This window comes from Dunckerocampus dactyliophorus, chromosome 13 (assembly GCF_027744805.1).
Source record: "Dunckerocampus dactyliophorus isolate RoL2022-P2 chromosome 13, RoL_Ddac_1.1, whole genome shotgun sequence".
NCBI classification, from domain to species: Eukaryota; Metazoa; Chordata; class Actinopteri; order Syngnathiformes; family Syngnathidae; genus Dunckerocampus; species Dunckerocampus dactyliophorus.
This window is the reverse complement of record NC_072831.1, coordinates 30,361,287-30,376,468: the sequence shown is the minus strand read 5'-3', so window position 1 is coordinate 30,376,468 and position 15,182 is coordinate 30,361,287. Positions and strand designations below refer to the sequence as shown.

General features: G+C 42.9%; 1 protein-coding gene across 12 annotated transcripts in view; it reads right to left on the bottom strand.

Moving 5' to 3' along the window:
* Nucleotides 1-5,735: 5,735 nt before the first annotated feature.
* The window catches only part of stxbp5b (syntaxin binding protein 5b (tomosyn)), a 52,142-nt gene continuing 42,695 nt past the window's right edge, over nucleotides 5,736-15,182 (bottom strand). For 5 of the 12 annotated variants that reach the window (XM_054797751.1, XM_054797752.1, XM_054797755.1 and 2 more), the window contains 8 exons: nucleotides 13,660-13,710; nucleotides 13,359-13,472; nucleotides 11,072-11,311; nucleotides 10,648-11,005; nucleotides 10,423-10,588; nucleotides 9,654-9,765; nucleotides 9,362-9,582; nucleotides 5,736-8,046 (listed from right to left, as the gene is read on the bottom strand). In XM_054797751.1, coding sequence (XP_054653726.1) covers nucleotides 8,005-8,046; nucleotides 9,362-9,582; nucleotides 9,654-9,765; nucleotides 10,423-10,588; nucleotides 10,648-11,005; nucleotides 11,072-11,311; nucleotides 13,359-13,472; nucleotides 13,660-13,710 — 1,304 coding nt within the window. In that variant the 3' untranslated portion in view covers nucleotides 5,736-8,004. Of the gene's footprint in view, nucleotides 8,047-9,361; nucleotides 9,583-9,653; nucleotides 9,766-10,422; nucleotides 10,589-10,647; nucleotides 11,006-11,071; nucleotides 11,340-11,483; nucleotides 11,489-13,358; nucleotides 13,473-13,659; nucleotides 13,734-13,846; nucleotides 13,872-15,182 lie in introns of all 12 variants that reach the window. The other 7 variants (XM_054797753.1, XM_054797762.1, XM_054797754.1 and 4 more) reach the window with 3 other exon arrangements.

Sequence of the window (15,182 nt, the reverse complement as noted above, 5' to 3'; positions counted from 1 at the left end):
AAAAAAAGTCTAGTAATTTTAAATACATGTTTTTATTTAAATAATAAAATGTGTATTTATATTACTATAACTTTTGTAATCATCTTTTTAAAACAAATTTCTACCATTAAAAAAACACACATTTTTATATAATTTATTTAAAAAATTTCAATTTACAATTTTTTCAAATCTTTTAAAAAGTGAATTTGATTGCCATAAAATAAACTTTTAACATTTTTATAAAATATTGGAAAAAACATCTTTTATTTTTTACAATTTTTATTCATATTTGTTTTAAATCTAAATTGAATTGCTTCAAAGTACAAACCCTTTCAAAAAAGCGTTTCTAACCATTTTAAATACATTTTTCAAATATATTTCCATTTCCATTGATATTTTTGAAATCTTTGTATTTCATTGCTTTCAAACACCAAAAATATAATGCGCTATTCTTAAACATGTTTATTTCTATTTCAGTGAGCATTTCTGATAAAACACGTCGATGGAAGCCTTTGGAAGTACGTTTAACTGCAGATGAGCTGAATAAACGCATGAAAAAGCCTCATCCATCACAGGTTGGACCTCCTTTCTGCAAGTTTATTCTTTAGAAGACACAGGAAGCACGAGTACATATGTTTTTGGAACATTTATTTTCCATTATATCTATATCTATATATCTATATATACACAGAGTCATGTAAAAAAAAAATAGAATATTGTGTAAAATTTAATTGTCTTCCATAACATCATTAAAAAAAAATAAACCTTCATATGTCCTAGATTTATTACACATGAACTGAATTTTTTTCAAGCCTTTTATTTTTTTTTTATAGCATTTAGCTCATGAAAACCAAAAATCCATGTGTCAAAAAATTAGAATATTTCATCAAAGCAATAAAAAAATGGAATTCATGATACAGAAATTTCAATCTACTGAAAATGATGTTTAATTCCTGTATTCAACACTTTGTTGCAGCTCCTTTAGCACGAATCACTGCTTTAATTTGGTCTGGCATGGAGGCAATCAGCCTGTTGCACTGCTGAGATGTTACAGAGGCCCAGGATGCTTCGATAGGGGGCTTCAGCTCATCTGTGTTGTTGAGTTTGATGTTACTCATCTTCCTCTTCACGACACCCACAGATTCTCTCTGGGGTTCAGGTCAGGTGAGTTTGCAGGCCAGTCCAGCCCAGTAATACCGTTGTCAGTAAAGCAGGTACTAGTGGTTTTGGCACTGTGGGCAGGTGCCAGGTCATGTTGGAATATGAAGTCAGCATCTCCAAAAAGGTTTTCAGCAGATGGAAGCATGCAGTGCTGCAGGATCTCCTGGTAGACAGCTGCATTGACTCTGCACTTGATGAAACAGAGTGGACCAACACCAGCAGATGGCATGGCACCCAAATCATCACAGACTGAGGAAATTTCACGCTAGACTTTAGGCAGCTTCTGTCCTGTGCCTCTCCAGTCTTCCTCCACACCCTAGGACCTTGATTTCCAAATGAGAGACCACATTTGCTTTCAACAGAGAACAGGACCTTGGACCACTGGCCAGCAGTCCAGTTCTTTTTATCCAAAGCTCAGGTCAGACGTTTCTATTTTGTTTTGGGGTCAGGAGTGGCTTGACCCTGGGGATCCAGCTTCTGTAGCCCATTTCTAGGATACGTCTGTTTTCCTTGAGGTCCCCACTCCAGCCTCATTCCACTGCTTTGTGAGCTCAGTCAAATTTTTGAAGCGGCTCTGCTTCAGAATTTTCTTCAGCTTCTGGACATCTCTACTGCTTGTGCAGCGTTTCCTCCCACATTTTGATCTTCCAACAAGCTTTCCTCTTATGTGCTTTGAAACAGCACTTGGTGAACAGCCAACTCTGTCCGAAATGTATTTTTGTTTCTTGCCCTCCAGATGGAGGGTGTGAATAGGGGTCTTCTCCTTATCAGTCAGGTCAGAAGCCTTCCCCATGGTTGTGGTTTTGTGATCTGAACCAGGCTGACAAGTTTTTATAGGCTCAGGGAACCTTAACAGGCGTTTTGAGTTGATTAGCTGATTTTTAAATTAGCCAACGGAGTACTTTGAGACTGAGTAACTGAGTACTGTCAGAATATTCTAATAGTATGAAACATGGATTTGGGGGTTTTCTTGAGCTGTATGCCATAAAAATCTAAATTAAGACAAAAAAGGTTTTGAATAGTTCAGTGCATGCACAATGAACCTGGAATATATGACGGTTTCAACATTTGAATTATATTACAGAAGAAAATGAACTTTTACACAATATTCAATTTTTTTGACATGGCTCTGTGTATATACACACACACACACACACATATATGTATATATATACATATATATATATATATACACACACACACACACATATATATACACACATATATATATATATACACACACACACACACATATATATACACACATATATATATATATACACACACACACACATATATATATATATATATATATATATATATATATATATATATATATACAGACCCTTTCCAAAAAATTAGAATGTCATGGAAAAGTTGTTTAATTTCCACAATTCCATTCAAAAAGTTTAACTTTCATAGATTATAGATTCAGGGCCCACAATTTAAACAATTTAAAGTACAGTCAAACTTGTCTATAGCGGCCACTAGAGGGAGTCTGTAAAAGTGGTAGCTATAGACAGGTGGCCTCTATAGACAGGTTGGCGTCCAGTTTGAATGTTGACCAGTAGAGGAAAAAAAAAAGAAAAAAAGGGGAAAATAATAATAATAATAATGTTGACCAGTAGAGGGCACTGCGGACTGCGGATAAAAGTTGTACAGCACTACTAGGCTTGTTATTATCATGGTTCATGGTTTTAATCCTGAACATGCATGAGTCAAACAGTAGCACATCACATAGTACACTTCACAATTTTGCATGTCCAAAAAGGAGTAGGAAGAAGCAAAGCTTATTTAATCCTACCCCTCATCAGTTTCACATCAGTTGCAATACATTTATTCACCTCTTGTTCTTCCAAGTGTACTTTGTAGGTCTACATGACAATGTAGTGCAATCATAGCCAAGGTTTTTACTTACTAAAAGGAAGCTAGAGGCTTAATAATAACTGATAGAATATATCCACCACCCACAGAACAAAGCTGTGCTAGTAATGTCTTATGCTTGTTTTTAATATTTTACTTTTTATACGGCAGAGTGTCATTACAGCTTTAGTTCATCGGGAAGTGACGGGAAGTGACGGTGGGCGTCCCGAGCAGGAGAGCTAGGCTCAGTGCTAGCTGTGAGTTTGGAGAGAGTTGGGAAGTGTGTTTATGTTGGCGTGGATGTAAAGTCCTGCAGTGTTCTCCGATGTTAATAAAGCCATTAAAGTGCATCGGCGACGTGAGTCTCTCCTTCCCCACAACAAGCGGCATTACAGTATTGACCAGTGCACACCAGGAAATAAACGGTGTCATTTCTTACAGGCATTGGCTGGACAGCTATGTAGTGGGGCTTGTTTAACCTTTGCCTTGTGGGCAAGCAGGAAGGAGAGACGATGCTGAGAGATGTGTGTGTGTTCTGAGCTGCTGTCTGGTGGCCGCGTTCAATAAATAAAGTTGGCAGAAGCAACAGGAGAAGTTTCCTTCTTTGCTTCGGAGCTGAATAACACTGACAAGTTAACAGACTAGTAGCGAACGGAGAAGACGACGGCTTTGTTTGTGTCGAATACAGAAGATGAGGACTTTGATGGATTTGTGGATGAGGATTGATGAAAAATAACAAATAATGAGTACATTCTAAAATACTTCAGTTAAGTACAACCCAACTCAGTTTTGCTCCCGCTGCCGCATGCATGCTAGCGTATGTTTTTTTTTAATTGTAGCGTCGCTGGGAGCACGTCCTGTTCCCAGCATACTTTGCGGTAATGTTTTGGTGCAAATGCTCTTAAAGTTACATGTTTGACCAGGAAATAGCAAGCTCAAAAGAAGACGGCTTTTTTATGTGGAACAACTGACAGTTTGTGTGGATCTTGTGAATGATTGTGACTGAGCTAGGACTCAGTAATTAAAGTCTACACACGACGGCGTCATTGATTGAAAAACGAAACTTTTTCGTGCATGAAGCTTCTACTTGAGTTGGTAATTTGGCCGCTATATGCGGTCAGATATTGACCAAGGGAGACAAAATGGGTGGCCGCTGGCCGCGTTGGACAGGCGACTGCTATACACAGGGTCTATAACATGTAAATTTGCTGCGGGGGATTTTTCAGTGGCTGCTATAGGCAGGTGGCCGTTCTATAAAGGTGGCCGCTAAGACAGGTTTGACTGTATTTATTTGTTTATTTTTACATAATTTGGGCTTCCAGCTCATTAAACCCACGAAAACAGGAATTCAAAAAATTAGAATACTGTGAAGAAATCAGCCCAAATTTTGCAGGGCATGAATGTTTTAAACTGAGTGTCACACACTAATCATCTACTAAACTCAAATCACCTGCACAGGCTTCCCCAGGTGTCATTAAATTGCTTCAGTTTGGCTCAATTGTCTCAATTGGGTTCAATATGGGGAAGACTGCAGACATGACAACTGGCCAGAAGACCATCATTGATACCCTCCATAGGATGGGTAAGCCACAAAAGTTCATAGCTAAGGAGGCTGGTTGTTCACAGAGTGCTGTGTCCAAGCATATCAATGGAAAGTCTAGAGGAAGGGCAAAATGTGGCAGGAGAAGATGCACCAGCAAAAGAGATGACCGTGGGCTTCAGCGGATTATCAAACAGGGAAGATTCAAGAATCTGGCAGAGATCCAGAAAGAGTGGAATGAGGCGGGAGTCACAGCTTCAAAAACCACCACATTCAGACGCATCCGGGAGATGGGCTACAACTGTCGGGTTCCTCGGGTCAAGCCACTTGTGAACCTGAGCCAACGTAGGAAGCGTCTCCACTGGGCCAAGGAGAAGAAGGACTGGACTGTTGGCCAGTGGTCCAAGGTCCTCTTTTCCGATGAAAGTAAAGTGTGCCTTTCATTTGGGAATCAAGGTCCAAGGGTTTGGAGGAAGACGGGTGAGGAACAGAACCCAAGCTGCCTGAGGTCCAGTGTGAAATATCCACAGTCCGTCATGATTTGGGGTGCAATGTCCGGTGCAGGTGTTGGTAAACTCTGCTTTCTTAAATCCAAGGTCGCCGCAACAGTCTACCAGAATGTTTTAGAGGACTTCATGATTCCTTCTGCTGAGGATCTGTATGGAGATGCAAATTTAATCTTCCAGCAGGACCTGGCCCCTGCCCATACCGCCAGAAGCACCAAAACCTGGTTTGATGCCCATGCCATCACAGTGCTTGACTGGCCAGCCAACTCACCGGACCTAAACCCCTTTGAGAATCTATGGGGTATTCTCAAGAGGAAAATGAGGGGCACCAGACCCAACAACAAAGAAGAGCTGACAGCAAGCATCAAGGACATCTGGGCTTCCATAACTCCCAGGCAATGCCACAGGCTGATTGCTTCAATGCCACGTGGCATCGAGGCAGTGATTAAGGCAAAGGGATTCCCAACCAAGTATTGAAGATTGACATATCGTTTTGAAAGTACCATATTTTGATTGATTTGATGTGATCCTAATTTCTTTCTTTTTTTTTCCTGCAAAAACTGAGAAGTAAATGGTGATTTCTTCACAGTTTTCTAATTTTTTGAATTCCTGTTTTCGTGGGTTTTATGAGCTGGAAGCCCAAATTACGTAAAAATAAACAAATAAACACTTGAAATCGTTTAAATTGTGGGCCCTGAATCTATAATCTATGAAAGTTTAACTTTTTGAATGGAATTATGGAAATGAAACAACTTTTCCATGACATTCTAATTTTTTGGAAAGGGTCTGTATATAGTGTCTTATCTACAGTCTAATTGGTTGTGGCAGCAGATTAAGTCGGACGTCCATGGGAAATTCATCTTTAATAAAACTGTACAAAAATGAGAAAATACTGCAACTCCCAGAAGACGGACGGACGGACGGAAAGATAGATGGACGGATGGGGTGGGGGGGCCTTGCACAGTGCTGGAAGCCAAGCAAAGCCTTTTTTGCAGCGCACCCAAAGCTTTTCATCCGTGGACGTGGACAACGGAAATTATCCCTCACACGCGCACCCACACACAATGTAAACAGCTGGGCATACAAATGTCGGGACACATACACGCACGAACACACACACGGCTTTTAAAGAGGGAAACACACCGGTGATTTCAAGTTTGTAAACACTTCATATCATGCATCCGTCCATGTGCAAGAAGAAGAAGAAAAGTCTGAGGCCACACGTTAAAAGAGAAAGTTCCATCACGTGACCGACTTCATGGATGACTAAGGATCATGAAGCACGAGCGTTACGTACGACCAAAAAAAATAATAATGATTTTCATTCACATCTCATCCAAAGTAAAAAGTACACATGTGTTTTCGTATAGAAATATATCATTTCAACCAAACAGATGAGCAGAGTTGGCAGGTGCAGACACAGACAGACGTAGATATACACTATGTAGACGTAATAAGCATAGCTTCTGGCATGTTTTGGTCCCCGTTGAAAGAAATCATAGTAGAAAAAAATAGTGCAAAAAGCCACCTCAGTGGGGGGGAAACACAGCTGAAAGCGGGGCTTCATTCCAAACATTTCCAAAAACGAACACCACCACCACCGAAGCAATCATCATCACGATTGTGAACTGAACTTCTTTGGTGTCCAATAAACGATGAACAGACACCCCAACGCAGCATAGCAGCACAGCCTCGCGATACCGAAATATCAACACTACCGATATCAACATCGTCATCCATGCGGGAATGTGTATTGAAGATGCTGACAGGTGATATCATTTATAAGACCGACCTCCACAACAGCTCGTGATACCGAAATATTGATGCCAGGCTTTCCGATACTGGAGTCGATTCTCGTGGTATGAAATGTATGTTCAAGAGGAGGTATCCTTGCTGGGATCAAAGTAGACACGGATGCCAACTTGTCAATATTACTGATACTGATGCCAATTCTCACGGGGGGTGGGGGGTGGGGTCTGTTGATAACAAATATAATTTTCAAACGTCTACAGGGGACCAAACTCCACCAGGCGTGGCGATATCAATTCTACCCATACTGGTGTTGATTGTCAGACTACAGTATGGGGAGGGGGAAGAGATATCATATTACATATATACACCTCATACCAAGGATACTGGAGTTATTTCTCATACTACAATAACATCATTTTTTTTGGTGGGGTGGGGTGGGGGTGGGGGGTTGCTATGGATAGTAGCACTGGTGTTGATTCTCAAACACTACCGATTCCAAGGGTACTGGAGTCCTTTCTGTTCTACAATCATTGATATTTTGGCACATGGTGGTGGTGGTGGGGGTTGGGGGCAACATGTGTTTAAGACATTGTGTTGATATCATGTACTCAGTACGTTGTCGTTAACGTTCACGTCTGGTGCTTGAGTTGAGTTGCCCGCTGATATCGGAAGTGTTTCCGCCAAAGTATGGGTTAAAAACCCCCCAAAAGAGTGCGGTATCGTCCACCACTAGGGAGCATACCAACATGGGGGGGGGCGATAAGAATGCAAAGCAAAGAAAAGCAAAATAAACAAACAAAGCCCTGTGAACACGAAGAATATCTTCAGGGTGCTTCCAGTGTGTGTGTGTGTGTGTGTGTGTAATATGCTAAGAATAAACACCCAGAAGTAATGCCCGGAGTGTGAGCATGTGGACGATGGGGGTACTACCAGCCCTTATTTAAGGCAGGAGTTGCTTCATAACGCCAAACGTTCTTCTAAGTGCTTCACTCAACCATCGCCGTCAGACCTTTCTCCCGGTTTGGGGAGGCCGTGCATGGAGAAATCGTGTTTTGTCAGAATGAGCTGCGTGGTGACGTTTCTGTGCTGCCCACAAAAAAAGGATCTGCACCTCCTCCTCAGCCATACCGGTGTGTGTGTGTGTGTGTGTGTGTGCGTACGTGCACGCTCATAGAGTCCACAGTGCTCGGCCAGGCGGCGCCATCAGAGCTGGTACCACTTCTTGTCCTTGTATTTCACCATCATCTGAGGACAAGACAAGAGTAAAGATGAAAGATACGCTGCTTCGTCTGGGATTTATTCTATTGACTTTATTCTATTCACTTGATTCTATTAAGTATATTCTATTCAGCTTGTTTTCATTAGAATATGACTTTTTTCTCCTCATATTTGGACTTCATTCTGTGAAAATGACAGCTTTTATTCCATTTCTGCTGGGGTTTTTTTTACTACTTCACCTTTCTTTTTGTACATTTTCTTCTGGTTATTATGACTTTATTCCCTTAATATTAGAACTTTATTCTTGTAAACCCTCAGGGGTTTTTTCCCACCCAACTTTCTTTTTGTAAATTTTCTCCTCATCATTTTGACTTTATTCCCAACTTTGTCTCTGACCTGATTTTCCAAAAATGACAACTTTATTTTTTGTTTCTTTCTCATACTATGACTTCTAAAAATTGTTTTTTTTCCACCCCAACTCTGTGCTACAGTACTAAAAAAATCCATCCTTTTTCTATGCCGCTTTTCCTCATTAGGGTGGTGGGGGTATGCTGGAGCCTACCCCAGCTGACTTTAGGCAGCCAATGGCCACCACTCTCATTCCCAGCTATGGACAACTCCACACAGAGATTTGAACCCCTGATGAAGTCACCATAAAACAGACGTCATTTTCCTTTGGCAGCAGTAAGTGGCCACAACATTAGGTACACCAAATATCACACCCCTCTCAATACGCGGCAATCTTAAACTTGTCTGGTAACGTACGCCGTGCATTTCACAAGGCGGCTCGTGCATCAGTCACTGCCAGGTTTGTGCTTGCTTATAAATTGTCTGGTGATATAAAGTGTTGATATAAAATGTTGCTTGTCGTACTGAACGCGCTGCTTTTGAGAAAGCTGCAGTGAGCAAAGCTGACAGATTATTTCCCTTTGCCATCAGTGGACGTTGGCATGAATCACCAACTTGGCACAGATCATTAAAAATAACGTCTTCCAGATGACTTGCACACATACAGCTGAATAATAAATCAACATAGCACCTTCCATGGCAATTTCAGACTTCAAATAATGTACCGATTTAAGCCCCGCCCACTCGGAGTACAGCTACGGATACGGATGGTTCAGATGGGTGAACGGCACCATGATCGTCACCAGTAGGCCGCTCTCCATTTCTTAGACATTCAAAGTTGAGATGAGTTCAAATGCTCTTCGACATGACCTCATGCAGGACATACTGATAAAACAACAAAGCAATCTATGTGAGGTCTCGTGCACTTGAGGTTCTGTGTGAGTGGTTCTGGTCTTCATCCAGTGTGTTGCGTTGCGGGTAGAGAGGTGCCTACGTCATGAGCGTGTTTGGAGAAGGACTCCGCGCTGGCCATCATGGCGGCCGTCCTCTCCTCCAACTCCCCCAGTTTCTGCCCTCGCTCGTCCAGGGCTATCCGGGCGCGGGCCAGGTCCCCGACGACGCCCGACGCGGCACCCTTCATGCCCTCCATGCTACCTGGACCGGGGATGTGCTGGGCCAGGCTGCGTGAGGCCTTCCCGGCGCTCGTTTCGCCAACTGCCAGGGAGAACGGGGACAGAGGCGTTGGTACGGGTTTGCACCGCCAACCGGGTCTGCTCGGTACTCACAAAGGTCCTCCCGGTCCAGAGACTGAGCTCCTCCGCCAAAGAGGCCTTTGAAGAAACCTCTGTTGGGAGCCTCGGGTGTCTCCACGGGAGTAAACAACTCACTCAGCATCTCCTACAACACAGAAGACAAGTCTTTCATTGCTGCATTCCTTCATGAAAAAAAAGACATCAATTCACCGCAGCGTCGCCGGGTGCGTGGTCTACCAAGGTACATAACCATAGCTGCAGTTCTGTGGCTGTAGGCGACCTGTTGATGTAGCTTTTCTATTAACTCCACAAGACAGCAGTAGCTGCATGGGAAGTATCCCCAGCTTTATTTAGCTCTGCATGCGCTTTACAATGTTGGCTGCACTAAAGCTGTTCGTCAAGTCATCAATCAGTGACAGCATCAGTGCCATTCATGCTGACCCAGCTGTTTGCCTTCTTAGTAGTAAGAAGAACAGTTGGACCAGGACTTGAGTTGGTACACACAGACGGGTCGCCCATGTTTTCATAGAAATGGCTCCTTTGGTGCTGACATTTCATTACAACACGATTGCAACATTGGTTCTTTTGCTGCTGCAGTATTGTGCAATACACAACCATGCGGTCAAAAAGAGCTACGTTTCCACTTTCTCATGCACTCGACATCATTATTACAGTTTGTATAGAATGAGTTTTGAAATTTAGGAAATAAGAGCCTTGTCAAGTAAACTGTGCTAAAATGTTACTTCCAACACGACGGATGTCTTCTCCAAACAGCACAAAGGTGAGAGCGAGGTGACGGTACCTGCAGGTTGTCGCAGGTGTCCTGGCTGTAGGTGATCCTCTGGACCTCCGTGGGGGAGGTGAGGTAGAGGGCCTGACCCAGGTTGGAGAAGCAGAAGGTCCTGGCTATCCGCATGTCCGTCAGCGGCAGGTAGTTGACGTCCAGGAGAGGCCGTAGACTGGGCAAGCTGCAGATGCACGCGCGTTACCACAGATGCCACCATCGACGACGGTCATCTGCAAGTACCTTAGTGTCATGATGTGGCCGTTGGCACAGAAGCAGGCAATGCAGTTGGCGCCGGCCATCTGCACCACGTCGGCCCTCAGCACGAAAGACGACTCGGTGATGTTGTGTTTGTAGACGCGCGTCTGGGAGGGCATGGCAACAACCTTGGCCTGCTTCTCGGAGCACAGAATGGCGAGCTGAGAGTCCTGGCCGTCCTGCGACGAAGGCAGGGAGGACGGCCTGCGCCTCCTGCACTTCTCCTTCTCATCGTCGGCGGCGTTGGGGTCGTACCAGGGCTCATGGGAGGAGGGCAGCAGGCCTCCGGCGGCATCCAGCAGGGCCATGGTCAGAATGCCTCCTTTGAGTCTGGCCACGGTGCCTGGGGATGGAAAGACAGCGTTTGCACGAGCCACGCCACGCTCCTTTCCGCCTCTTGCTTACTCACCGCAGGAGGAGATGCCGACCGGTTGCAGCAGCCTCTGGTCCCCGCTGGGGGGCAGGCTGACGGCCACCATCATGACACCGCCCTGGGTGGTGCCCACCAGCACACAGGGGCTGAGCAGGCTATCACACTTCCTGGGGAACGTCTCGCAGAAGCAAAAGGAGGAGACAGACTCTCGGGACTCTCTGTCGATGCTGGTCACACTCGAACTACGCGAGCGGCTGAACGAGTTATCCTTGGGATCTGGACATGGGGGGGGGGACAAAACAAGCTTGTGAGAGACAAACAAACAAGACATACAAACAACCACAGGTGTCACACTGCTATACTGTATATGATACTGCCTATAGTATTACAGTAGTACAGCACTCACAATTCAGCAAGCATTGTTGTGCCACTGTATCTTGTAAAGGACCAACACTGGACCCATTCAACTACCTCACCATGCAGCATGCACATGGTAGCCACTGACATTTAGCAAGACAATTATATCCTGTCCACAGTCAAGCATAGCTGCGGTAGAGTCACGGTCTGGTGCTGCACGAGTGCCGCCAGCACCGAGGGGAGCTGCGGTTCAATGCGGGGAAACATGAACTCGCCACCATGTACTCTGACATTGTCAATTACCGTCCGCAGTGCGGCGCGGGGATGTTTTACTCTAAAAACAGAATTTGCCAACAAAAGTAAGAAAATGCACAAATGGAAAAATCAGCATTAATTTTACAAGAATCAAGGAAAAATATTAAGAGAACAAAAGTTGCAATCTATCAAGAAAAAGTCATTTTCTGAAAATAACTTAATATGAAAAAAATGTCATTTTTGTAGCATAATGCTGCAATATTCAAGAAAAAAAATGCTTTTTTTAAAGTCGTAATGTTTTGAAAAACAAACAAAGGAAGGAATATAGTTGGCATTTTTGGTATATTAGGTCATGGGAAAAGTAAAGTCAAAATAAAGTCAAAATACTATGGGAATATATTCATCATATTATGAGAGGAATATTTAGAAAAGACAAAAAAAACCAAATGAAAACACAGCTGTAATTATACGAAAATAAAGTCAAAATATGAAGAAAATCAAAGTTTTCTAACGAGAAAAAAAGTCGCAATTTTACTAGAATAAACTCATAATATTCAAAGGAAAAATAATGTCATTTTAGCAGCATAAAGTTGAAATATTCAAGAAAAAATACAACATTTTTAAAGTCGTGATACGAGAAACAAAACAAAATAAAGTAGTTATTTTTTGGTAAATTAGGTTGGGGAAAAGGTTGTACTACTTTTGGAATAAAGTCAAAATATGGGAATAAAATCATAATATTATAAGAATAAAATGTAATAAATAAAAACCCCTGCAGAAATGAAAAAAACAGACGTAATTTGAAGAGAAAAAAGTCAAAATATTAAGACAAAAAAAATTGTATTCTAACAAGAAAAAAGTTATGATAAAAAATAATATCATTTTAGTAGCATAAAGTTGATAATATTCCAGAAGAATACCTGTTTTTTAAAGTTGTAATATCGTGAGAAACAACAAAAAAAACAAATTGTCATTTTGGTAAATTAGGTTGGGGGGAAAAAGTGCTAGTATTCCTGGAATAAAGTCAAAATATTATGGGAAGAGAATCAATCATCATAATATGAGAAGGAAAATTACAAAGATAATTTAAGAAATAATAATAATAATAATATTATGAATAATAAAATATTTAAGAAAATTCAAATATTTGGAATAAAAACCCAGTAAAAATGGGAAAAAACTGGCAAAGAGTGAAGTTTATTGTGTACATGGCCCTTGCTGGAAAATGTTAGGACACCCGTGCTGTACACTGACTATTACCATGAATACCCAAGATGCTTGCTGAATTTGGCATGAACACTGAAGAATTTCCCGTGCTTTCAGCGTGGAAAAGTTTGTCTTTGGTGTTTTGCAACTTGAAGCCCACATTTGCACACAGAAAGTCTGTGGCCTGCAGATCAAAGTGACCCAGCTTCCAGAAGAAGACAACAAAAAACACCACATGAAAAAGTGTGTTTTTGCTTTTCCCGTTGAAGGACGACTCCCTGTGATGCCATCACATTTCTGGCAAAGACGCGGAAGAAACAAAAGAACCCGAAGGACCGCCATGAAAAGCTGCAGACCACTTCCACATCGCTGTGAGTGCATGAGGGACACCCTTTCAGAACAAAAGCCCCATGCCATGTGGGAATGGGGAAAAGGGGGTGTCAGTGTCAGTCAACCCAGGTCTTCGGTCCCGGTGGGACCACGCCGGCGGCCGGGTCCCACTCACTGAAGTTGCCATCTGAGCTGGTTCTAGAGAAGACCAGCTTGACGCTCTTCCTGCTCGTCGTCATGCCGTCGTCGGCGTGACAAGTGCCATTCCGACACGGCAGGGAGCGCCACTCTGCTCACGCGGCAAACATAAACAACTGTGAGTTCATCATCATCATCATCATCGCGCTCTTTTTCAACACGTCTTACGGCTTGAATGAAAACCCAAACAAAGCAAAACGTCCAAATAAGCTGAATAATAATAATACTACTACTAATAATAATAATAATAATAATACAAGTTAGCAGCTCAGGCTTACCCGTGTTTGGCTTTTGCTCGTTTGACGAGCTAATTTTCCGCGACATCCTGGCTGCAACAGAAACAAAATCACGCCTCTTTTGTGAAGAAGGAAAATGTACAAAATAAAAGTCATTTCCCATCAGCTCATTTTGAAAGGTGGTAACAGGAAGCGCTTGGCAACACACCACACCCGGCCACGTGGTTACTGTAGGGTACAATTGCACGTAACCCCTCATTTGGGGGAAATTAGGTTGCAGAGAAAGTTCTGTGAAAATGAACATCATAAAAAGAGAGGCCCACCAATGTTGGCCACTCTTTTGGTCCCCAACCTGTTGCAAGCATCATGAATTAAGGACAAAGATGGTTAAACGCTAGCAGGGTCGTCAATCTGTTTGATTGATATAGCGCCAAATGACAACAGCACTTATCTCATGGCACAAGTCTTAGTCTCGGTCATAGGAGACTGAGGAGGGTCTCTGATACATACAGTATCAGCGTATCAGGGCTCACTCCTAACTATATGCTTTAGTAACAGAGGAGCTTGACAACTAAACACTCCCATTCTACTCTGGCAAGTACCTGTAAATTGTGGGTGTTGTCCTGGGTTGATGGGGTTCTCGGGGCTCTTTAGCATTTATTGGTGGTGCCTGACCGTGCAGTGCTTTTATATTATATATAAAATATTATATAGAAATATAAAAAATATAAAATGAGAAAGGAGTGGAAAGTTCATCATTTCAGACGCTGGCGTCTTGAATGATCTGACAGCATGTACACAACGGCGGTTTAACATTCAAATTTGCACGTTTTGAAGCATATTTTTCCCCAAAATAGTGGTCAGTTTTCCAATTATCCAAGCTAGGAGGGCTTTGGATGTGAAGGCCAACGCGAGCGCTCCCGGCATTGTGACCTCGGCACTGGTGTGTTGTCATAAACCAGCCTGCAGGCCATCACCACCTTTTCACCAACACAAGCAACAAGCAGTCAAAGTACGGAGATTGCACTTCCGTCAACAGCGATGCAAGAAGAGGAAGAGGGAAACACTAATCAAGAAGTAGCCAAACAAGTTAACGCGGCACTACGGCCCTGGTATTAAACACGTGTGCGTGCGCGCACACACACACACACACACACACACACACGCGTATAACAGATGAAGAGAAACACATTCAACCCATCAGAATGGTGAGGAGTCAGGCTTTAAGCGGATTTTCTATGCTTTTTGTGCAAAAATAGCAGCATGTGGCCCATCTGTTTCTTTTCCAAATCCAATTTGGCAAACTGCACAGAAAATCTGAGGCCTCGTATTGAAAAGATTTTTGGTCATGCATTTATTTAGAAGACACGGTGGTTAAGTTCACAAATCAAACACCCCAAGATCACATGATTAGTGGGGGAAAAACACTTTGATTGCGCTCCTTTTGTGTTCATGATCAGAGGATGCACAGCCGGACCAAAGAGGAAGGCACACGGGTGTTAGAACGCCGTCACTCAGGCGGCGAGAGAGGACAGCGCGTGTGTACGGTACACGTGGCTGATACA